Genomic DNA, 23,189 nt, shown 5'->3' on the forward strand with positions numbered 1-23,189 from the left:
GTGTGTTTGTGGGCGAAGGGAGGGGAGGCTTATGACGTTCGCCGGTCAGTTATAAACACACAAATCTGGGGAAAAACTTATGCAAAAGCTCAGTTCTTTTGATTTTTTACTAAAGAAGCCAGGCGCGCCAACACAATGTTTAAGTCATCTTTGTGCCAAAACGAGCAGAGAAAGATTAATCTGAAAAGCAGTTTTGAACTTCCACAAGTACCGCACACTCAAACACTTACTTTTGTCCGCCATCTGTCATAACGCCATGGACTCTCACACGATCATAATGATAGTGTTAATAGCATCCCCCTCCCCTCAGAATCATGAAGTCAAAACTTCGCGTGTCCTGCAAGGTGAACATAAAACTCCTGGCAAAACAAAAGGAACATAAAAGAATCGACACAACATGTTTCAAGTTCAGGGGTGTAGTTTCGCATTCAGCTGGGGGAAGGGCCTTCAGCCCCCCCCCCCCCCGGACTCCAACCCACCACTTTGGGAAGAAGGTAGCCAAATCTGGGGAGAAATCTGTTTCTTGGCATATTTTGGAGCTAAGTCAGGTTTTTCCAGTATTTTTTAAAGCACACTACCCCCCTCCCCAAACTCATTTTGTGAAACTACGCCCCTGCGTAAGTATCTACAAACTTAATCAAGAAGCGGGTTTGTGGGCCACATCCAGACACATCATGGCGATGCAGTGGCTCGAAGCAGAGCACGAAATCCCTTGACGACTTGAGTCAGCGTGAGACCTCGCATGCTCCCACTAGCACTGTTTCTGCAGCGCTGTCTGCCATCTCGCAATGTGCAACGTCCGCCTTTTGTTTCAAGGGTCGCACCAGAGACCTTTTAAAAGCATGATTGGGGATTTAACACCATTGCCCTATTCGTGTCACTCACGCCACGCGCCAAAACGGACGGATGTTATCATGCCTCGTCGTCTCAGGATATTCGGGGCCATCATCATTAGGATATCAACGCACGCAGATAACGCCACTGGCCTGCGAGGAGACATATTTCTTCGACAGCCCGAACCGTTTCAACATTTCTTTAAGTAGGCGTTCTCTGTCAATCACATCAGTCTTGTCAGCGGCCGATTGTTGAAACCCTCCCGCCTCCCGCTACGACCTAGCCTCCCGAAGTTCTCCCAGTTGGGGGGGGGGGGGGGGAGGACGTACTGGGCTGTCCGGGTCCGACGTCTCTGGTCGGAATGGAGTCGTCCTCGTCGTTGTAGTACATGGCCCGTCGCGTGCGCCCCATCGGGCCCAGGCTCAGCCGGTGACTCAGCTTGCCTGCCGACGGAGGAGGACCGTAAGTGGCGCGGCAGAGACAGTGGCGGTCCAGGTGACGGCAGGCGGCGCTGGCGGCGCCTCAGAGGTCTGGCACCTGCCGCCGCCCGGGCACGTGCTGGGTGGTGGACGACAGTGCAAGTGCGCCGCTCATTAGCCTGTCGCCGGAGACGCGCGCGGTAGAGACGGGATTCCGGCATGATGCCGCACTGGACAGTCGTTTAAACATGACCTTGAAAGTGCGCATGGTACAATGGGGTCAAACATGACAACACGTGCTGTGCAGGCTTGTTATGGAAATATATGCACGCGAACTTTTACTTCGTACTTTATGTTTCTGTGGCTAGCGCCACCGACACGTGGTGTTTCTACAGCCATCTGTGCTGAACATCATGCCTCTGGCCAATTCTCCTGACCACTGAGCCCCCTTCACCCCTTTCGACCACAAATATACACACTAGCCCCTTACGCTGACCACCGCCCTTCTCCAGTCGGTCCCACTGACCACCACCGCTCATCGGTTCGCCTCACTAATCGTTACCCTCTCCAGTCCGCCCACTGACCATCACCCTCTGCTCACCGTCACCCGTCTCCAGCCGCCCCACCGACCGTCGCCCCTCTCTTCAGTCCGCCCACTGACCGTCACCCTCTGCTCACCGTCACCCCTCTCTCCAGCCCGCCCCACCGACCGTCGCCCCTCTCTTCAGTCCGCCCACTGACCGTCACCCTCTGCTCACCGTCACCCGTCTCCAGCCGCCCCACCGACCGTCGCCACTCTCTTCAGTCCGCCCCACTGACCATCACCCTCTGCTCACCGTCACCCCTCTCCAGCCGCCCCACCGACCGTCGCCCCTCTCTCCAGTCCGCCCACTGACCATCACCCTCTGCTCACCGTCCACCCCTCTCCAGCCGCCCCACCGACCGTCGCCACTCTCTTCAGTCCGCCCCACTGACTGTCGCCCCTCTCCAGTCCGCCCCATTGACCGTCAACCCTCTCTGCAGTCTGCCTCACTAACTATTACCCCTCTCAAGCCCTTGCCCATTATCCATCACCGCTCTCCAGTCCGCCCCACTGACCGTCAACCGTCTCTGCAGTCCTCCCCACTGACCGTCACCCTTCTCTGCAGTCCGCCTCACTAACCATTAGCCCCTCGAGCCCTGCCCATTAACCATTACCACTCTGCGTCCTCCCCACTGACCGTCAACCCTCACTGCAGTCCGCCTCACCAACCATTACCCCTCTCAGGCCCTCCGCATTGACCGTTACCCCTCTCCAGTCCGCCCCACTGACCGTCACTCTCTACTCACCGTCACCCTCTTTCCAGCCCGCCCCACCGAACGTCGCCCCTCCCTTCAGTCCGTCCCAATGACCCCACCCCTCTCCAGTCCGTCCCACTGACCGTTTGCCCTCCGCTCTGCCGGCTCGGTGGCCCGCAGCAGCGCTGACTCGTCGATGGAGACGGAGGAGCGGTAGCGTCGCCGGTCCTCCACCAGCGAGAGGGGCCGGCCGCCGAGCGAGCGGCGCGACGTCGGCCGCTCCACCGGCGTCGGCTCGTCCACGCCCGCTTCGTCCTCTGTGGCAGCGGCATGGAGCGTCAGGCGACGGCGAGTGACACGGAGCGTCAGGCGACAGCAAGCGCGAGAAACACATGATCCCTGCCGTCGCCAGTTAGTGCTTGTGGGTGGTCAAGGCACCGTTTGCGGCTGATAATACTGATGATTCTGACGGAGAGAAGCGACGATGCGCGAAAAAGACAGACGAGACGTATTTGGCAATATCGACATTCATACCTATTAACAGTTTGCGTGCCTGATTGATTTACATAGCGGGTACGTCATAACGTCCGTTCCAAAAGACGTTACTGACAGCACCCACATCGTCGGCCGTCCCCGCCTTTCCAACCATCTGGGTCGCCGTCCCGCCCCCTCACAGTCACCGGCCGCCGCGCCGACCGAGCCCGCCCACACGCACCCTGCTGCGGCGACTTGCGGATCGAGTCCGGTCCACTGTCGATGCTGTCGTTGCCGGCCGAGCCGCTGCCGAGGCTGGCCGAGTCCGGGCTGTCGGTGACGTCATCGAGCCGCGTGCGCGAGCGCGAGCGGGCCGAGCGCGGCACGCGGCTGATCAGGTCCGTGCCGGCGCGCTTGACGCGGCGCACCAGGTTGGCGCCGAACCCCCGCCTGCGGCCGCGAGCCGACGTCAGAGGGACAGCGGACGCGGCGCCGGCGGTGAGGGCGACGTCGGTCAGCGATGTCGCGCGGAGAGACGCGTTAGGACGTTTTTGTGAGAAAGAGTCCGGGGCTTCAGGGAAAACGGGTATTGTTCGAGTGGTGAGTTCTGTCTTGACAGACGTGGTGTGAGATGAACCGTTGCCAATCGCGTGTTCGAATAGTTCAGGATATGCTAATTACTTGTGTCCCTGGAGCTGTGTTCGCGATCTTACTTAGTATTGGTGTATGCTGTTTCCTGCACAAAGTTCGGGCCCCATCACACACCACAGGAAAAATGGTCTCACAAAAGAAAACAACAACGAGCATTCTGCACCAAGAACACCTAAAACTTGGCTCTTCATGGCAGACGCACATACGCACCACGAGCAGGCAAACAGACGACTGAAGAACTGCATTCATCCTGCCTGGCACATCCATGACGGGCAATGCGACCTATGCTAAACGCGAATGAGCTTTGGTTGACAGTGATCACAAAACAAATTCATGCTTAACAATTTTCCTCAACATTTTGTATGCTTCGGAACGAGTCTTCTATTGAGCCACCAAAAGCCCGCCTGTGATGCACATGGACGCGTAGCATGCCACGGCGGCGCATGCAAACACGACGGAGAACAGCAATGGCAAAAAGCCTTCCGACCAACTCACGACGATTGGGGCGAAATGGTCTCCTGTTCGCTAAGGACGTTGATTGCTATTAGCACGGGCCCGGGAACAGCACACCAGTTCGACATACCGAGCGCTCGCAAAGTCAGTCTCCAGCATCTGGTAGGTAATATGACCACTGCTTAGAAAACACAGTTAAATTTCGATGAACGCGCTGCCACAAGCAGCACTACTTCTTTCTGTGTGATGACACACAGTAGACACAGTATGCGCGGCCATGACTTGTCTGATGCGTTGCATCGGTTGCCAAGGTAATCGCCACAAACAACACCCACGGTCCAAGTGCTTCTCAGCAACCGAGAACTGGCGCCTCCGCTGCCCCCACCGCCGCGGATCTCACTTTTTGGGCGTGTAGTTATCCATGCGCCGGTACTGCTCCATGATCTTCTCCTCGAGCTTCTCCTTCTGGCGGCGCAGGTTGTTGAGCTTGTCGGCCAGGTGTCGCTCTTCCTCGTGGAAGTGGTCCTTCTCCTCCAGCGTGGCCGACAGCAGGTCGTGGTACTGGGTGAGCAGCACCGTCACCTGGCCCATCAGCGAGCGCCGGTCCTCCTCCAACGCCGTGTTCAGCTGCGTCAGCACCTGAAGGAGGAGGCGACCGGGGTGCCGTCAGCGGCCGGGACGGGGCGGTGGAGCGCCGTCAGCAGCCGAGGCGGGACGGCCGGGGTGCCGTCAGCAGCCGAGGCGGGACGGCCGGGGTGCCGTCAGCAGCCGGGACGGGGCGGCCGGGGTGCCGTCAGCAGCCGAGGCGGGACGGCCGGGGTGCCGTCAACAGCCGAGGCGGGACGACCGGGGTGCCGTCAGCAGTCGAGGCGGGACGGCGGGGGTGCCGTCAGCAGCCGAGGCGGGACAGCCGGCGTGCCGTCAGCAGCCACGCCTCGACAATTTCCACGTCATCGCGACCAGGCGGCTTCGCTGGGAACGGCCACTGACAGCGTGCTTTCTCCACAATGTTTTTTCGGGTGAAACTTTACAATTACGCAAGCTGCTCAGTGCATTTGCGAGGAACATTATTCACAAAGGTGAGACAGCAGTAATAGCATTATTCCTCGGAAAAACAACAGGAGAATGGAAATAAAGATGGGTAAATATTTCGGAAAATGCCTTTTGCCTTTCGGAAAATGCCAGTAACAATAGCAGAAGCGAATTGAGGCATGTTGTCGAAATATCAACCCATCTATATCTCCACTCCCCTGGGTTTTCTCAGAGGAATGCGGCTATTACTACTGTCTTATGACGCCTTATAATACTGAGCTCGAGCCACAGCCTCGTTCCAAAACGCCTTACAGGGAGAAGCATCCGCCATCCGGGGGAGGGATCTTAACACCCATGAGCATTTCTACTGGACGCGTGGCACCCGTGGATCTCTCTAGACATCTTCTAAGCCTTTCAATAGCACTGGCGGGCATTTCTATTGCTTTCAACATATTCCTCTTATTCTATCGTCCCGGCGTAGCGCCATTTGTGTGGCCATTCCGAGTGACCCCTCCGCACCCTTCGTACCGTGCCCGCGGGCACTCAGGTCATGACCCACCTCGCATCGGTTGGACAGCTTGGAGATCTCCACCTCCAGGCCGTTGATGTGGTCGCGGTTGTCGCACATCTGCCCGCGGACCTCGGTCTGCTTCAGCTTCAGCGTGTTGTTCTCCGTCTTCAGCGACCTGTAGTCGGACTGCAGCGACTTGTACTCGGTCTTCAGCTTCTCGTTGGCCGTGAACAGGTTACGGAAGTCGTCCTGAAATGTGAGTGGAGACGTGGCAAAGTGGCCTTTCATTCCTTCGTCACCTGGAGAGAGTGATCAAATATGCAAAACGGACCGAACACCGGCATACTAAAACTATAAAAAAGGCCCGAGCTGAACTCCAGACCGCTGTCAAATGGATTGTTTTTGTGTTCTTTGCGTGAGGCCCAGATGTGCTAGTCTGCCTTGAAAACCAGAATAATCTCCGCACAATGCGACAATGCTTTGCTAGGATGTGACAGTAATGGGCCGATCACAACAAGATGTTGATTCAGTGTGCACTTAACGGTTGCATGACACTTGATGTCAAGCAGGGTCACAGCGAATCCCGCGCCGGTTATAACATCGAAGCCGGATGTCGGGAACATTCTCAGGCCGTAACACCATAGCATGGCATATCGCCAACCAGCCCTCCACAGCCAGCCCCGCCAGACGGCGCCACTGCAGCCCCACCTTCAGGCGGGAGTGCTCCTCGCGGAGGTTCTGCAGGGAGCGTGTGTCGGTGCGCAGGCTCTCGCGCTCCTCCTCCAGCGTCTCCTTGATTTTGACCAGGTCGTCCTGACCCGATGTGACCGCGTCGTACCGCTCCTGTGGATAGGGGGGGGGGGGGGCATCAGTCGATCGGTCGGGGAGGGCAAGGGTCGACGTTGAGTGACGTATTTGACAAGAGGCGCTCGAATAACTTCTTAATTCGAGAGGTGTTACGGGTGCTTCGGGGATTTTGGTGGTGCATGGGCACGTGCATCTACGTAGGTGCATCTACGGGCGCATCGATACGATTTATACATAAAGGGCCTAGCAGTCTCTCCCCACAGAAATATTTTACACTATCAAACGGTGATGCATTTGCGTCGTTCAGACCCCCGGAGTTCTTCCCATATTGAGCCTCTCATACGGGACGCACTCATGCCTTTAAGGCACGACCACAGGAGCCTACTCAAGCCTGACACCGTTGCTCTTTCTCATCCCCAAACCAACCCCGCCTGACATCCCGCCCGGCCGCCGCGCCCCGCACCTGTAGCGTGCGGTACTCGTGCTTGACTGTCTTGTTGGCGCCCTTGAGCGCGGCCTGTTCACGCTTCAGCTGCTCGTACTCGGCCGTCAGCTGCTCATGCAGCCGCTGCAGCGTCTCGTGGTCGGCCAGCAGCTGCTCCTGCGAGGAGCGCAGCTCCTCCTGGTGCCGGCTCACCTGGCGGCCGTGACGTCATAGGTCAGCGGACGGGACGGACGTGACGTCACAGGTCACGGAGCCGACCGGGTGATGTCAGGAGGACTCAGGTGTCGCCCACGCAGCCATCCAATGAAGCCACTGGTGTCGCAGCCACAAAGCCACCCAATGAAGTCATTGGTGTCGCACCCACGCAGCCACTCCATGAAGCCATTGCAGATCCCACGACTGGCCTCCAAGCGTCACTCGCAACGCTGCATAACACGAGATACAGCATTTCGACGTACTTGAAAACACGGCGTCTTAAGATCCGGTGCATTATGGGGGTCGAAATTAGGTAGTGATTACCGCACTTAAAATATTTCAGCCTCCAACATAGCGGACTAAGACACCCAAATGCTAGAATATGTCAGTCCTTTTGCAACTGCACGAAGAGGACGCACAATACTGAAGCGCAAGGTTGGCTATTATAACGAGCCGCGGGGTTCGACTATCCCGCCACCGCCAGCTGGTCCTCCCGACCGTGCCCGGCGGGGCTCGGCGCGCCTCTGACCTGCTCCTTCTCAGCCTGGCCGGCCGAGGCCTGCGTGCGTAGCGTGCAGATCTGGGCGGTGAGCGCGGCCGCCTGGCTCTGCACCGTGGTGTGCTCCACCTGCACCTTGGCCAGCTCCGACTGCACGTTCACGTTGTGCTGCGTCAGCGCCGACATCTGCGACTGGAAGTTGGCCACCGCGGCCTGCAGCGACGTCACCTGCTCCGTCAGGCTCTCCTTCTCGCACGCCAGGTTCTCCCGCTCGTTGATCAGGTTGTTGTTCTGCGGAAGAGGCGGAGGTTGGGCCTCGCTGATGCCTTCGCCGATGCCGTTCCGCTGCCGTGCTGGGTTCACAGTCGCTTTCATGTCAAGGAGGCCAAATGTGCAGTCGGCTCATATGGCGGCCTTTTACGAGGTGGCAAGTGTGGTTTGACACGGAAAGGTGAAACACAGAAGTACGTGGCTGAGTCTTTGTGATCAGAGATTGTAAATGGCGCATATAGTTCGCATCACGTCCTTGAAAAACATACCCGATGCTTCCATGGCAGATATATATATATATATATATATATATATATATATATATATATATATATACATACATATATATATATATATATATATATATCTGCTCAGGTACTTAGACGCTCAGGTACTTAATATATATATATATATATATATATATATATATATATATATATATATTAAGTACCTGAGCGTCTAAGCGATTAACTTAAATGATCTGGAGATGTTGCCATCCAGCCGACACGTTTGAAGCTTATCATAAAAAATTAAAATTCAGCACATCGGTGGAAAACATTCCAACAACAGCCCCGTGGCCCACCAGCCCCCTAACCGGTCTACCTACCCTGCGCTCCATCTCGGCCAGCCTGGCCTTGACCCCGCTCAGCTGTTTGGAGCTGTCGCTGGTGACCTGGCCCGTCTCCTGCTGCAGCTGCTGGTACTCCTGACGCACCGACGACAGCTCGGCGCACACCATCTGTCGGCCGCACAAGGAACTACAGTGTGGTAGCGGCACACGGGTTGGAAAAACATCGTGTTCAGAGTAAGTGTGAAAACTGCAGGTACCAAAGCATGCACTTTGCGCCCATTCTGGCCATCCTAATTACAGGAAATTATCAACGGCGGGGCTGAACAAGTGCTGACGTAGAGTGTGATACAATATATTCCACATAATGTCGAAGAAGAATTCGCGGTCACCAATGACCACACATACCTGTTGTCTTTCTTGCGCCTCCTTCAGCTTGGCCTCCAATGAGGCAATCTTTTGGTCCTTAACCTCCATCCCCTTTTTCAAAGCCTCCTCCATCATCTGTTCCAAGGCTTTGAAGCGACTGAAACGTAAAAATTCAGCCTTATGGTTCTGAACATGGATACGTGATGCCTCACCCAACAAGATGACGGACTATTTCTTGCCACAGTATGCCTTATCAAACCACTGAATAAGAAACTGTTTGGAAGTCATGAAAAATGCATGCTTGTAAAGCTCACGGGCTACATCTCCACTCCACTCATGCATACCCTATCTACCATAGCCTACAAACTTGCATCGTCCCCAAGGTGCAAGTTTTTTCGTTAATCGTAGCCTTACTTTTTATAGACTTGACGACCAGCTACCACAGGAAGAGAATCGGGTACAATGACGTAAGCGTCTGCGCCCTAACAGTCCCTTGTCTCCTACGCCATCTCGGCCATCTCCACCTCCTCCCCCTCGCACCTCTCGCCGACCGTATAGTCGGAGGCGACCAGCCGCTCCTTGTCGATGCCGACCCGCTGCAGCTCGCCGTTCAGCTGCTCCAGCTCGGCGTTCAGCTGCTGCGTGCGGATCTTCTCCTGCACCAGCTCCTCGCGCAGCGCGCACAGCGTCTTCTTGTCCATACGGGTCTCCTGCACCAGGCTGGTCTGCGCGCCGAAGGGGGGGGGGTAACACAGGGACGACACATGGAGGGAAGGGGTCACACCGCGGTGATCTGGGGCGCGCAGAAAGCTTCCGGGCGCATAGCTGCGGGCGCGCGAATGAAGCGCGCGACTTAGTATCTGTCTGATTTTAGTGGATGACTTCGTGGATGGCACAGTACATGCCACGTGCGGCCTCCCGTCCAATGAGTCAACAGAATAAGCACGATCATTATAGAGACTGTTGGAAGGTCGTTCTGGCCAGTAGAACGGAATAAAATTGCATCTCAGGAATGTGCCATTGTCCATGGACTTGACAACTTTCCAACGCGACAGATCGATCACGAATTGTTCGCGGACCGATCATGAGATTCTCGTGCAGGCGCGCCTCAAACCCACGCACCCAGCCATGATCCCTCCCCCACGCTGGCTCTCCTACTGGTCCACTCACGCACCTTCTCCGTCTCGAGCTGCTTGAGCATGGCAGCCTGCCCATCGCGCTCCTCCAGCTCCTTGGTCAGCCGGCGTCCCTCGCGCTCGAGGGTCGCGGCGCGCGACGAGAGCTCGTCCACACTGGCGTCCTTCACCTCCACCGCCTGGCGGAGGCGCGCCGCCTCCTTGGCCAGCGAGCTCTTCTCCCGGCTCAGCATGTCGTTGGAGGCCTCCAGCTCGGTGTTCTCACGCTCCAGCTCGTTCAGGCGCCGCGTCGACATCTGGAGCGGGGGGTCAAGCGGGTAACAGGGGCGAAGGTGCTGAGGTTGACAAGGACGCACTGTTAACAAAGACAGAGGGAGGACAAACACTTCGCTGATGGCGTGGTCAGGTCTCACTCTCAAGCGCACTAGAGAGCTTCGATCATAAAACCGACCGACGATCTGCCTCAGCAAATAATATCAATGGTTGAATCGATCGACCAACACCCTGACTCGACTTCACAGAGCCTACTGTACCGTCACAAATCATGCTGTACGAGTTTCTCACGACACGGGTAAGAAAACCGGACCCTCGCCATCACCGAAACCACACTGTCCACGTCCTGTGCGCACCTTCAGGGTCTCCACCGTCTTGAGCAGCTTCTGGTTTTCGGCGTCAAGCTCGCGGTTCTCGCGCTCCATGTCCTGGGCGCGCCGCTGCACCGCCTGCGACGTCTTCTCCAGCTTGTGCTTCTCCGTCTGCAGCGTGGAGAGCTGCCAGCCGGCGGATGATGGTCAGACCGAGGTCGCCCGCAGGGATTTTCCACTGGCGCTGATCCCCCAGCTGTCTGTCTGAGTGCTACTGTTGTCTATAATACCCGTCAGTGGTGCTGTTCCGGACTGATATTCTGGGCTTACGCAATGTCGTCAAAAGTTGGTTTGAAGGCACTTGAGAGCATACTCTTACGACTTTCTTAGCCCGACCACCTTAGAAGAAAATCTGTTCGCATACATGTCTGTAAATAAATGACGGCAATAGCTTTCTACTTAAAACTAGACGCATGAAACGCCCATTACCAAACAAGGGGCACAGAAAAGTCGTACTCGGCCCTGGCGCTGTCTCCATACCTGGACATCGCACTTGATGTGGACATCCCGGAGCGTCTGCAGCTCCTGCTGGAGCGAACTGCTGCTCTTGAGCAGCTGCTCCTTCTCTTGTTGGAGCTCCTCCAGCCGGGAAGCGCTGGAGTGCCCCTGCTCCATCAGGTGGCGCTTCTCCACCTGTAGCGCGGCGTTGTCCTGCTTCGCGCCGTCCAGCTGCGGAAGAGGACGCAAGGTCAGAGGTCGCTTCAGGTCTCCGTTGACGAGCGACCGGCATGCAAACGGTGCCTTGGAACAGTCCAAACATTGGGTCAACCTCATTTAGGAAACATTTCTTTAGCGCGGATTCGGCGGATTCGGCGGATTAGTCGCGGATCCGGCAACCACATCACGTTTGGGTCCTTATTTGAGCGGAGTCCTGACAGGTCGACGCAGGCTGACGGCAGAACAAGATGAGCCTGGAAATTACGTACGCTCGCACAAATATATGATTGTCGTATTTTGTCCCTCATTACAAATGCATGCTGAGAGAGTGACAATGATCCGTAAACGTTTCTAGCGGCCATCGCACTGGGAGAACACGAATGTAACCATACAAGGAGAGGTTAAAAGCTCGTCTCAGATAAACCCGGACGAAAACGCGGCCTGCACAATCGAAAACCCGTCCACAAAAACGCCAGGGAAATTTAAATCTCCTCCATACCACACGACTTTTTAGCGTACGTAAATGATCTGCACGAGAGCATAACCCACGGAGCACGCGCGACCCGGCCGGCAATCCACCGACGCCAGTCAGCGGGCCAAATCCTCTGGAGCCCGCCCCACCCATTATCCCCGCTAATAGAGGCACGGCCTTCGTCCACGCCGACTGGCTGCGTTTTTACTCTGCGGCCGCGCACGCATGGCGGCGCCGACAAAAATGGCGCGCGCGGCAATCATGCGCAGTTTTTGCCACCGGCTCGTGGCGCGGCCGGCGGTCCGTGACCTAAGTCGCGCCTCGCCGAGCGGCTGGGGTCAGGCGACGAGCCCCAGGGCGGGGCGGCGGGGAAGGTGTGCCCAGCGGCCGGGGACGAGGCTGGTGCCTCGGCCCTGAATGGAAGGAATGGAGTGTGCTGGATGCGTGAGGCACAAGGTGTAGTTTCACAAAATCACGGCGGGGGGGAGGGAGAATGAACGGGGAAAAATGACCCAACCTATGCCCAAAATACGTTAACAAACAGGTTTCTTCCCAGATTTGGTGCACTTCCTTCCCAAAATTGGGGAAGCCCAAGCTGAGGGGAAGGGTGCTGAACCGCCCCCCCCCCCCCCCCAATTGAAAGGGAAATTACACCTCTGGCGAGGTGTTTCTACTAGCCGCGTCCAGGGCATCCAAACACACCGCGGGACAAATATAGCTCACACGTTGGAACTCCATTGCAAATTGACCAATTACCATCCGACCAGTGACCATGCAGCCATTTGGAAAAGGTTTTCCAATGAAAAGTGGAAAATACCATCGCTATAGGTAGTAAGGTCAGGTCACCTACACCATATGAGCACTTTGATGAGACATGAAATGCAATATTCATATCCGTACCACACCCCACTGCACACAGATTACCAGTAATCTTCAAAGCATATTACTGGAACGCGTAATCTTATCTGCTCATCCCTTATGCTAATCTCCCATCCGCCCGCATCAGAGGAGCGCCGCTGGTCGCGGCGTCTGCCTCCCGCGCCCACCTGCTGTTTCATGTTGTCCACGAGCTTGGTGAGCCGCTGGTACTCGGCCTCCAGGCTGGAGTGCTCCTGCTCCAGCCGCTCGTGACGCTCGCAGGTCTGCCTCAGCGACGTGATCGCCTGCGGGCGGGGCGGGCGTCACGTGACGCGAGCACTGGCCGATTCGTCAACGTGGGACAATTCACCATGAGCAGGCCTATACCAGAGACGGGGGGGGGGGGGGGTCCGTGGCAGAGGTCAGCCCGTTCGGAAACGGGCCAAGGGCCGTGTTTCATATCCAGTAAAACTGACACTACGTGGTCACGCAATTCCCTCTCCGGTATCGCCAGATGTCTCCTATCCTCTGAAGCCCGTCCCTGTCCTATTTCAGTGGTCCTGTCTCGTGCCGCCATACCGAGTCCTCTCCGGTGGCGTCCTGCCCCTGAGCGCACGTCCCCGTCCCTTCAGCCGCGCCTCACTCCAGTTCTGACCGTCTGCAGGTGCCGGTTGTCACGCTCCGCATCGGCCTTCTGCTGCTCGGCCTCCTCCAGACGGAGCGAGCTATCGCGCAGTCGCTCCGTCAGCCGCTCCAGCTGCTGACGCTCCTGGCGCAGCCGCGACAACTGCCCGCTCAGCTCCTGAAACGGCCACAGGTGACGTCAGCATGACGTCACTGATGTCGACAGATAAGCTCCTGACGCCGCCGCCTCGACAACTACTCGCTGAGTTTGAAACAGCGGCGCGACGGGCAAAATACAACTAGCTATCAAACCTGCAAATCAAGGTTATGTGAGAACATGCATGCTGAAAGACGGAAGGGAAAAATAAAAATAAAGAAAAATCAAAAATCAAAAGAAAAAATCAAAAGTGGCTCTGGGAAAGAAACCCTTCGTTTTTTAAGCATTTGCGGGCAAACGTGCGATGGGAATACGTTGTATTAGCCGGGTTTCAAAGCAACCTTGTCGAACATTAATGCATGCACAAGATCGGGATGTTTCCAGGTCCAAAGTCGTTCCATACTAGAAGCAGCATATCAGTCAAAAACACCATTTTCCGCCGTTTCTAACGATCACCCCAGGCGTTAAAGTTCAGCAACATTCACGTTTACAAGAGGCATTCTCCCAATCGCAGCATCACTTACTTGGTAGGGCCCCGACAATGTGGTTTGACAAGCGACCAATGGTTACAAATGTCGCTTTTAGCGGTGTTCAGCCTCTGAAGTGGCTCTCGTCGACACTAATCGACCGAAAAGCCCCCCGGCCGCTGAATATGCATGGCGTCATTAATCTCCCACGTCCTGATGGCCAAGCGGCGGCGGACGGCTTCTCGAACGAGAGGGCTTGGTCCGAGCCAGCGCGTCCGCATCCAAAATAACACCCGCGACGAAGTCGGAAGAAAAGGGCGAGCCGATGGTGTGGCAGGGGTGGTAGAAGTCGAGATCGGAACAGATTAGCACCGTCGCCGTTTTAAATGCTGTAAGCCACCTGCAAACGTGTTCGAGCTAACACGTAAGCATGGGGTTCACAGAAAATATATGCATAGCGTGGCATGCACGGTTTTCATTCTTATGCCGACTGGCCGCGCCTTTGCTAAGCTAAAGCGTTTCCTCGTGTCGGAATGAAAGCAGCATTCTTGAGATGGACATGAGTAAGAAGGGGATTGCATTCCGGCCGCGTTGCGGACCTGGTTTTTGACGGTGAGCACGCTGTTCTCTTGCTCCACCTCCTGCAGGCGGGTGTCTCTGGTCTTCTGCTGGCGCACCCGCAGCGTCTCCACCAGCTCCTGCAGCTGCTGCTTCTCCCGCTGCCGGACAGACGGTGACGTCAGGCCCGTGGTCGCCTCGAACGCTCGAGGCCTGGCTCCGGCCCCGTGATATCGTGAGGGTGCGGCTATTTACGACTGCGATGACACCCACTATCGGGCCAATCACTCCTGCATGGGAACGATAGTGGCACTGTGCGCGATGCAATCAGGATATATTGCATGGATGTCCGCTCAGATTGGATCAAAATTAAGGGAAGACGCGCGGGTTGACGGGAAAGGGGACGGCTTTGAATGCTGCAAGCCATAGAGGGGTGAGTAAGGAAGTAGGTCCAGGGGTTGGGGAAAGAGTGAGTCGGTTGCGGGAGGCCGCCAACTGAAGTTGGTTGCATTCGTGTTGTCTATCGATGGAGGCAAGTAGTTTGTTTTTGGCTTAAGCTCAGGCTCGACAGTCATCACCGCCAGTTGCATTTAGCTGTACAGACCGCGATGAACCGCAGTCTCTTTCTTTTCGTTTGAAATTGTGCAACGATTAAAACGCGAAAATCAGGCAGTGAGAAGAAAAATGGAAGATCTCAAATATGCTGGGCGATAATGTTCCAAACCAAAACCTCACTGAGCGATCAAAGCCAACAGAAATGCACCGCGGAAAACGATACAGCGGCCAGACATAGACCAATCTTGCCCACCAACCGACCGACCGACAAAACTGCCTCCCGAATTTATATCTACTTGCTCGCCTAACCCATCAGCACGCACGGTCCTGTCATCCAGAGTGGCGAGCCACCCCAGCCGTCGCCGTGGCCCCGGTCACCGTGCTGACGGCAGCCGCACGCACCTGCAGCTCGGCCTGCTGCCGGTCGCTGTTCTCGCGCACCGTCTCGATCACCTCCTGGAGCCGCTTGGTCTGCTGCGCGCCCTGCGACCGCTCCTGCTCCAGCTCCTCGGTCCGCGCCACCTCCTGCTGGCTCGCCTCCAGCAGCTGCTCCACCTGCCGCGTGAAGTCACAATGGCCACGTGACGTGTGTGTGCGTGTGTGTGTGTCATTGGGGCTCAACGATGCACTCAACTGCTGAGGCTATATGGCGTCGCCTGCCTCTTACCCGACAGGAAGGGAGGGCACAGCGGGGAATCAAACCCCGTACCTCTGGTTTCCGAGATGCGCAGTGGTTAACGCAGACGCGTCAACCACTACACTAGCGGCAGCCCGCCACGTGACGCGACCGGAGTGGGCGGCATGCCAGGACGGGGAGGGGGGAAGGGCCACCAGTCAAGAAATGGGAGACTCTGGGGTGGAGCTTTTAAAGTCTTTAGGAGATATAGGACGAGCCAAAATTTAATAATCCTGAGCGTACGCGACTGGGAGCAAGGGCAAACAGAGAATTTGCATTAAAATGGCAAAGAAAGATAATTGTCAAACTTTACGTGTGTTTGGTTTCATCACAGAAGGCACCAAGAGCGAAAACAACGGAATGCATAATTGCACTGTCTTTGGAAACAGCGCGGAGCACATGGCTCCATTCTCCACAGACACAACCATTCCTCGTGACAAACAATTTTTTGACGAATCTTCACCATTCAGGTACAGTTACTTGATAGCAATCGCACACGTCGGTAAACATGCAACGACACGATCACTTTCATCAAAATTCATCGTGCACGGATCAGACCGAGCACGAAACATCGCCTACCACAACACAAAAATGTGTCCGGTCTTGTTACAGCCCATCGCTAGCGGAGCAGCGATAGTATCATCCTTGGCCTGAGAGCTCTGACCGGCCGTTATCCCGTCACACCGCGCGGTGTCCACCGACCTTGAGGCTGAGCCGCTTGTTCTCCTTCTCCAGCTCAAGGATGCGCTCGTTGCTCTGCCGGGCGTTGGCCTCCTTCAGCGACTCGACCAGACCGACCAGGCGCTGGTTCTCCAGCTCCAGGCGCAGCGCCCGGCCGTGCGCGTCGGTGCTGAGCTGGTCCGAGAGGCTGCTGTGGCCGGAGGAGCCTGCCGCATGCACATCACGCGATGAGAACGCGCTCATGCAGGCACATTGCGTGCTGAGAACGTGATCACAAGCACAGGTCGAGCGTAGAGGTTGCGTGTTCAGTATCGCGCAAAGGCCCAGGCCATGCGCTGAGAACGCAGAACAGCAGGACGAATCACCCACCGTCGGGAGCCCTTTCTGGAGCTGCATTCCTGGCCGACTGAGCTCAGGAGTCGGCGGAGTGCATCGTCCTCTCGGGGCAACAAAAAGCAGGCTTCGCGGTTTGTCGCAGCTAATGCGCCTGCTCTTTTCTGACTCCTGACATCCCTCTACCCGGTCTAACAAGCTTCTGAGAATGGCAAACCCGCAGCGATCCATGGACGCATGGACGCTTCGACCTAGTAATGGGCCCAGATCAACTCACCGGCAAAAAACAAAGCGCAAAAGAAGCACTTCATGCTTCTAGCGGGCAGCGAATTCGCCGCGTCGACATTCGTAAGCATAACACTATCAATGCTGTAAAAACCTGTATAGCGAGGATCTCTCGATCGGGAAAATCGTACAAGACTCCCCGCCGAAAAGCTATGACGCAACCTTCAGAGGATAATCTGGGCGCCCTCCGAATCACGCTTCATTGCCGCCGAGCGAAAACAGCTTAAGACATTAGAGCAGCGAGGCGTGATGAACGAACGCAGCTTACAATCCCGGTGATCACGACACTCTCCAGCGGGTAATCAGAGAGTGAGAGCGTGCAGTGTTTGGGCCGCCACTCGCAGCGCGCAGTGCGCCTCGCTCTCTGCATTGATACACAGATGCAGCCGTAGTGCTCCACGTGGCGGGTTCGAGCCTTTCTGTGACCTACCACATCACGCACATTTCTCCATGCCCCGAGTCACAATCATAGGCGTAGGCGGTGTGATACTGCATTAGACATTCTGTACGGGGTGCCAGTTGTTTGACGAGAGCCATTGCACCGCTTTCTATAACACAACGCGGGCCGTTGCGAGTATCTTTCTGATCTAACCTCGCAGCTTTTCCATGCCGCCGTCACCAAAGCAGTGGACCCTGGGGGTTTCGTGAAGAAAGGGGGGGGGGGGGGAAGAAAACCAATAATATTTCCAAAAATCACTACGCACTCAAAAAGTATGGACACTAAGCGCCCTAGACCACTGCTCTGAGAAAAGGCGCCCTCCGAGGTCACCACCACCACGGTGTCGTTATTCCAACGCCGGTCGGCTGACCACGTACCATCCTTCTGGTGCGACCTCAGCGTGTCCAGCTCCGCCACCAGCGAGGCCGACTCGTTGAGCGTGTTGCGGCTGCTCAGCTGGAGCCGGGCGTTCTCCTCCAGCAGCTCCTGAATCCGGTCCCGGTCCATGTCCCGCTCCTGGCCGCCGAGCACGTCATCGACGTCACCGACAGGCACACAGACTATGACGGCAACCATGACGGGCACAGGGTGACGTCATCAACAGGCAGGCACGCCGTCACATCACCGATGAGCTGTGACGTCATCGACGAGCAGCGCAGGTGCAGCATTCGCCGTCCAAGGTGGTTCATTGTGACAGATTGGCTCGACTACACGCACGGGAAATTACAATATTCCGTTTTGAGAAGCTTGTATCTGATCGCTACAATCGTCTACCATCGTGCCTTTGTCTGCTCAGCATATTCATTGTCTTGTCGCCACGTAGCGGTATTGCATCATATTATTTTATTTTATTTTATTTGCTATACCTGTCAAGCACGAAACCATGGCAGTCACGCAGGCGACGCGCACTCAGACCGCGCGACTGGCAGTTGCTGCGGAAAACGCGCTAAAACGAAACCACGGCAGTCGTGTCGGCCGACTCACCATACTGAGGTCATTGATCTGCTGCTTGTACTTCAACACGGACGTCTCCAGGTCCACGATCTGCTCGCTTCGCTTCCTGGCCGTCTCCAGCTGCTCCTCCAGCATCTCCTTGGTCTCCACGAGGATCCTGACGACACAGTGGATCGTGTCAGCTTGATCTACCGGTTCTTGACTGGCAGATCGTGAGACACTGGGGCACCATCGCCTAACGGAAAATACCCCTGAGCCCACGGATATCGGGAACGGCCTCATAAACTGAATGGCTGAGAGCGAAGACAATCTCTGTTATCACGCTACCGCAGCTGTGACTCAGACGCTTTGAGAATCTTAACACACTTTACAGCAAACGATGAATGGACACCTGGAACGCAGTAATTTTGCTTGTCATCAATATTCTGCTTCCAAAATAACTATCGGCAACTTTGCTTGTCTTTCAATATGCAGATCGTAGCGGTGATGAAATGTGGGCCGCAGCCTTCAGCACCCGGCTCGGCCTTATTTCCATGCAAACCAAATTCCGTGAGATTCCATTTTCTTTTCAATATATGACTGCACCCGAAAAGTTCATGCATCAGCTATGACAACCGTGAGAGTCTACCTTCGTGAAGGCAAACCGAAGGCAAACCAAACCGCAAACCGACAAACCGCGGCACACTGGCGTCGCATGCGCAAATGCTGGATTATCATCACGTGGACGAGCATCAGCAAAGGAAGCTTGGCTGCACTCCAAATACAGCAATGAAAATCACTTGCAACATTGCAAACATGATCCCGCCAGCACGGCAAAGACGCATGCACGCAGCGCCTTCCAGAATCTCGCGTGTTTCAGGCCCCGTTTCCGTTTCCGGGGAGGGGGGGGGGGGCAGGCGCAGCGGCTGACCTGTTGTCCTCGCGGAGTTCGTCGACGCGGCGAACGGAAGAACTCAATGTCGTTCATCTTGTCGCGGTAACGCTGCAGCTCGGCCTCCAGCTTGTCCACCTTGTTGGCGCGCTCCTGCACGATGTCCAGCTCATCTCTGTAGGCTTTGGCGGCACGGGCGTCCTGCACCAGCTCCAGGTTCTGCCGCCGAGGTCAGGTCAGATCAGATTGGGTCAAGAAGAAATGTCCGGATCTAGACAGAGCAGGCTGGATAGAGTAGGGATTATGCCACTGTACACCAGGCCATGTCAAGGGTCAAGTCAGAGGTCGTGTCAAAGGTAAGAACGAATTCGAATCCTGGGTAAGCTGCTTCAGGTCGGGTTAAGTTACGATCAGGTCAGATCAGATCAGGTAGCATCACGCCCAGTGACAGGCTGCGCAGACAAGGTGTGTGAGCTTCAACAAAGCACTCATTAACGCAACGCATTAAGCCGTTTTGGGACGAATCTCTCGGCAATGTTGGGGCGGATGCATGCCCGAGTCCCCCAGGCTGTGGACATGGTCTGACACGGTGAAAACAGAACGCTCGGGAGTAACCAGAGTGTTCCGTGCACCGGGATTGACACACAGCCCCCTCCACAGGGCGTGGGTGTCCAGCCGTGTCAGATCGTCCACAGCTGCTGCAATTTCGAGCCGTGCCTTGCGAAGTTAGCCATCAAGCAGGTCAGGCTTGCAAAGTTAGCCATCAAGCAGGTCAGGCTTGCCAAGTTAGCCATCAAGCAGGCCAGCCTGGCAAAGTTAGGCATCAGACAGGCCAGCCAAGACGGCGCTTCGTGGCCGATCGATTTGATTAGAGCTAATTCTCCACCTGCTCTAACCACATATCAACAGGGCTGCCGATCTGCGGGTGCTGTTGTGGGACAGACACAGGCCAGCATTTAGGGAGCAATCATTCCCTTCGCCATCAGTTGCTGCAGTCGACGGCTGGCAGTGTTTCATAAACGTTTTCTGACGACCTCCACCAACCCGACGCACGCACGCCAACCCGGCATAGCCACGATTAACGCTACCTTGCGGAAACTTGTAATCACCTCCCATCAGCGCGGAGTCAGCAATGATAATCCGGACGTCCATTTCACGGACGCACAATGCGTGTTCCGAAACGATTTCAAGGAATTCCAGGTCCCAGCAATCGTTGTAATTTCCGGTCACGTAGACGATCCAGTTGAAGAGAGCGAAGTCGATTTGGCACCAGCTCTGCCGACTGCAGATGTTTGCAAGGGAAAGATGAGCTAAAAATAACCAAGCCCAAGTGGTTCGGGGCCCCGTAAAGTTGCAATAGATCAGTCTTCGGTCATGCAGCCCAACAGATCGCGTCCATTTGCCTGAAGGCCTTCACTCGCAGCCGAAGCTTTTAAGAGCGGCCACCACTCTCCGTCACGTCATAGAATCGATGCTTTCAAGTACGTCATTCAATACGTGTGAGTGGGGTGGTCGCCCATTGCCCCGACCTAGATGAAGCTCGACGTGGAGCTCAAACGAGCTCGGCACTCAACTCAATGACTTGTCACACTGCGGCAGCGTCGGCTCGAGGCACAGCTTGGATGGAGCTGCAGTGATAGCAGGGTTCTCCGGCCTCTGCTACGAACTGACACCTCGCCAGAAGTGAGCACTACCCTCCCTCGTCTCTGCACGAGCCACCCGCTCCAGCACGCTCTCGCGTCCCGATCGTCCGAGGCAAGCTTGGATGTCCGGGACTCCAGCCCGACAACCACAGGCGGCGGCCACCCCGAGCCGAGGACCAGCACAACGGCACACGCGCTAACAGCTGAGCCCCGGCCCGTCTGTCGCGCTCCGCCGGCGCGCTCGACGGTCGGGTCGGCAGGTCACTGCGCCCCAGGTCAGGTCAGAGGTCTGGTCGCGACGGAAGGCGCTCTGGCGCCAGCTGGCCGCGACCCCCGCGGCTCAGTGCCGCCATCTCTCGGTGATTCATGTCGCCGCGTCTCCATAAAACCGGACCGGCCAGCCGGCGGCGCCGACGCCGCAGTGCGTCGCCGCTCGCCGTTTGTCCGTTTTTGCCGGCGGCTCGGGACTCCGGCGCGCGTTCCCAGCGTCGCGCCGCGCCGCTCCGCCCGACCTTGACCCGCGGGTCAAGTCGTTTACGGGTCCACCCCGACTGTGCCGGCGAGGCGGCCGCGCCACCGGCGGAATCGATTCGGCGAGCCTGTCGGCTGACGTGCGGAACCGAGTCAGATGCTTCGAGGACGGTCCGTTACGTGCTGTCACGTTGCAGCGAAATGCCCGCAGCCCTGCGCCCCCCGGATCAACATCGTCGCGTCTCAGATCTCCGCCGGCGATCTCATTAGCCGCGCGAAGCTCGCGGAAGCGGGTCCTTCTGGGCTGGTTCAGTACGGGATGTAAATGTCACCGGAGCTTCTCGTTCGTTACGGCGGAAACCCGAGCCAGCATAGCCCGGTGACGTCACTGCTGACGTCACAGGCGACACCTCTCAGTGCTGCCGATGACGATTTTGCTCACGGACTACTTCAACTGGGCACTTCGTTATATCGAGGCACCTCAGGCAATATGACGTGATGTCACACAATTTTCTACACCGTAGTAAACCACCGTCAGCGACGCCACGAGTCATACCCAGTGACGTCACAACCGGGCGCCGGCTGCCAGCCTGCACGTTGACCCCCGTCCGAGAGCATAACCGGGTCAGCAGGCGGGCGCGCCATATTGGGCGGCGGCGGGCGGCCGGTGCAGCCGCGGCAGTCGGCCGGCAGGTCAGCAGGCTGACCCGGCCCGCCGCGTCCGGTCACGCTTCGCAGGAAGCGGAGCGCTGATCGAGGCCGGCTCTGGCGTGACCGAGGGTTCCGGCCTCGCCGCATTAGCATGGCAGGTCGGGCCCCACCAGGTGGATTTACTGGCGAACATGCTAAGCGTGTAGCATGTTGCAGAATCCGTATCAGATGGTTTCAATAACCGTAACTCACGATGATGAAATGGAATGAATGATAGCGGATCATCAATTTGCGGGGGTATTATTCAAGACCAATGAAGAAATGGCGATTGAGCATACTTTGATTGCCTTTTGATTGTTTTGGTGCCTCACAAAGGAAAGCATTACAATGCGGTGGGTGTCCAAACACGGCGTCGCCTGACAGAGGCACTCAACTCCTCACTCGCACAGCCCGCCGCCGCCGCAAACCAATTCCAGGCGGCGGCAACCCCTGCGACCTCTCCGATCCCGCCTGACCCGCTAACAAATGACCGGCCGCCGGAGACAATGGACAAACGAGCCATAGAGCGCTGGCCCCGGGCGCCGCCGGCGGCTCGGGGGTCACTCGGCCGGCCGCCGGGTCGGCCACACCGCTGATGGCCCAAACAGACCCCGACGAGCACGCACTGCTGACTGTGGTGCTCCCGAGACGACCCACGGCACTCGTGGACGGAGGACGCTGTTTGCAGGTGCCGGCAGTGGCCACGTCAGCCCTTGCTGCATTCCACAAGTTCTAGCACCTGCCAGCTGAACGACGTTCTTTCCGACAGCTGCGCTACATCAACTTTTCCAGTAGTCTCCAGCCGCAACAGCTCCCCCGGTCGAGTTCACCACCCGCAACCAGAGGATTCCCGACGTCATGCAGCACCACCGCCGACCGCCTGAGACCTTCAGACCCCGGCAAACCCCTCCAACCTGAGTCGACCACAGCCGGCGTGCGGTCCCCACCCGTGAGAGGACGCGGCCGCCGGCAGCGGCGCCTGACGCAGCCGGCAGCGGCCGTCTGCGGTGGAGCCGGCCGCCGAGCCGGCGCCCCGCCTCGCTCGCGGGGACTCAGCGCGTGACCCACCTCAGCCCGCAACTTGCTCAGCGTCTGCTTGTTGGTCTCCAGCTCCTCCCGCAGCTCCAGCAACTGCTCCGTCTTCTCCTCCCTGCAAACGGCCAGATCAACGTCATGTTCAGCTGAAACACGCTGTACGATATACATAGCCACG

General features: G+C 56.8%; 1 protein-coding gene across 1 annotated transcript in view; it reads right to left on the reverse strand.

Annotated features, from left to right (window-relative positions):
- Positions 1-23,189, reverse strand: part of LOC119100352 (girdin) — an 89,874-nt gene that overhangs the window by 3,050 nt on the left and 63,635 nt on the right. The window contains exons 5-18 of the mRNA XM_037223457.1: positions 11,066-11,254; positions 10,571-10,711; positions 9,980-10,237; positions 9,346-9,530; positions 8,845-8,962; positions 8,476-8,607; positions 7,629-7,889; positions 6,923-7,096; positions 6,361-6,495; positions 5,701-5,901; positions 4,510-4,748; positions 3,247-3,455; positions 2,675-2,848; positions 1,164-1,277 (exon numbers count right to left, since the gene is read on the reverse strand). Of these exons, the coding sequence (XP_037079352.1) occupies positions 1,164-1,277; positions 2,675-2,848; positions 3,247-3,455; positions 4,510-4,748; positions 5,701-5,901; positions 6,361-6,495; positions 6,923-7,096; positions 7,629-7,889; positions 8,476-8,607; positions 8,845-8,962; positions 9,346-9,530; positions 9,980-10,237; positions 10,571-10,711; positions 11,066-11,254 (2,530 nt within the window). The remainder of the gene's footprint in view (positions 1-1,163; positions 1,278-2,674; positions 2,849-3,246; positions 3,456-4,509; positions 4,749-5,700; positions 5,902-6,360; positions 6,496-6,922; positions 7,097-7,628; positions 7,890-8,475; positions 8,608-8,844; positions 8,963-9,345; positions 9,531-9,979; positions 10,238-10,570; positions 10,712-11,065; positions 11,255-23,189) is intronic.

The sequence above is a fragment of the Pollicipes pollicipes genome, unplaced genomic scaffold, assembly GCF_011947565.3.
Source record: "Pollicipes pollicipes isolate AB1234 unplaced genomic scaffold, Ppol_2.1 Scaffold_2555;HRSCAF=2994_pilon_pilon_pilon, whole genome shotgun sequence".
Taxonomy (NCBI): Eukaryota; Metazoa; Arthropoda; class Thecostraca; order Pollicipedomorpha; family Pollicipedidae; genus Pollicipes; species Pollicipes pollicipes.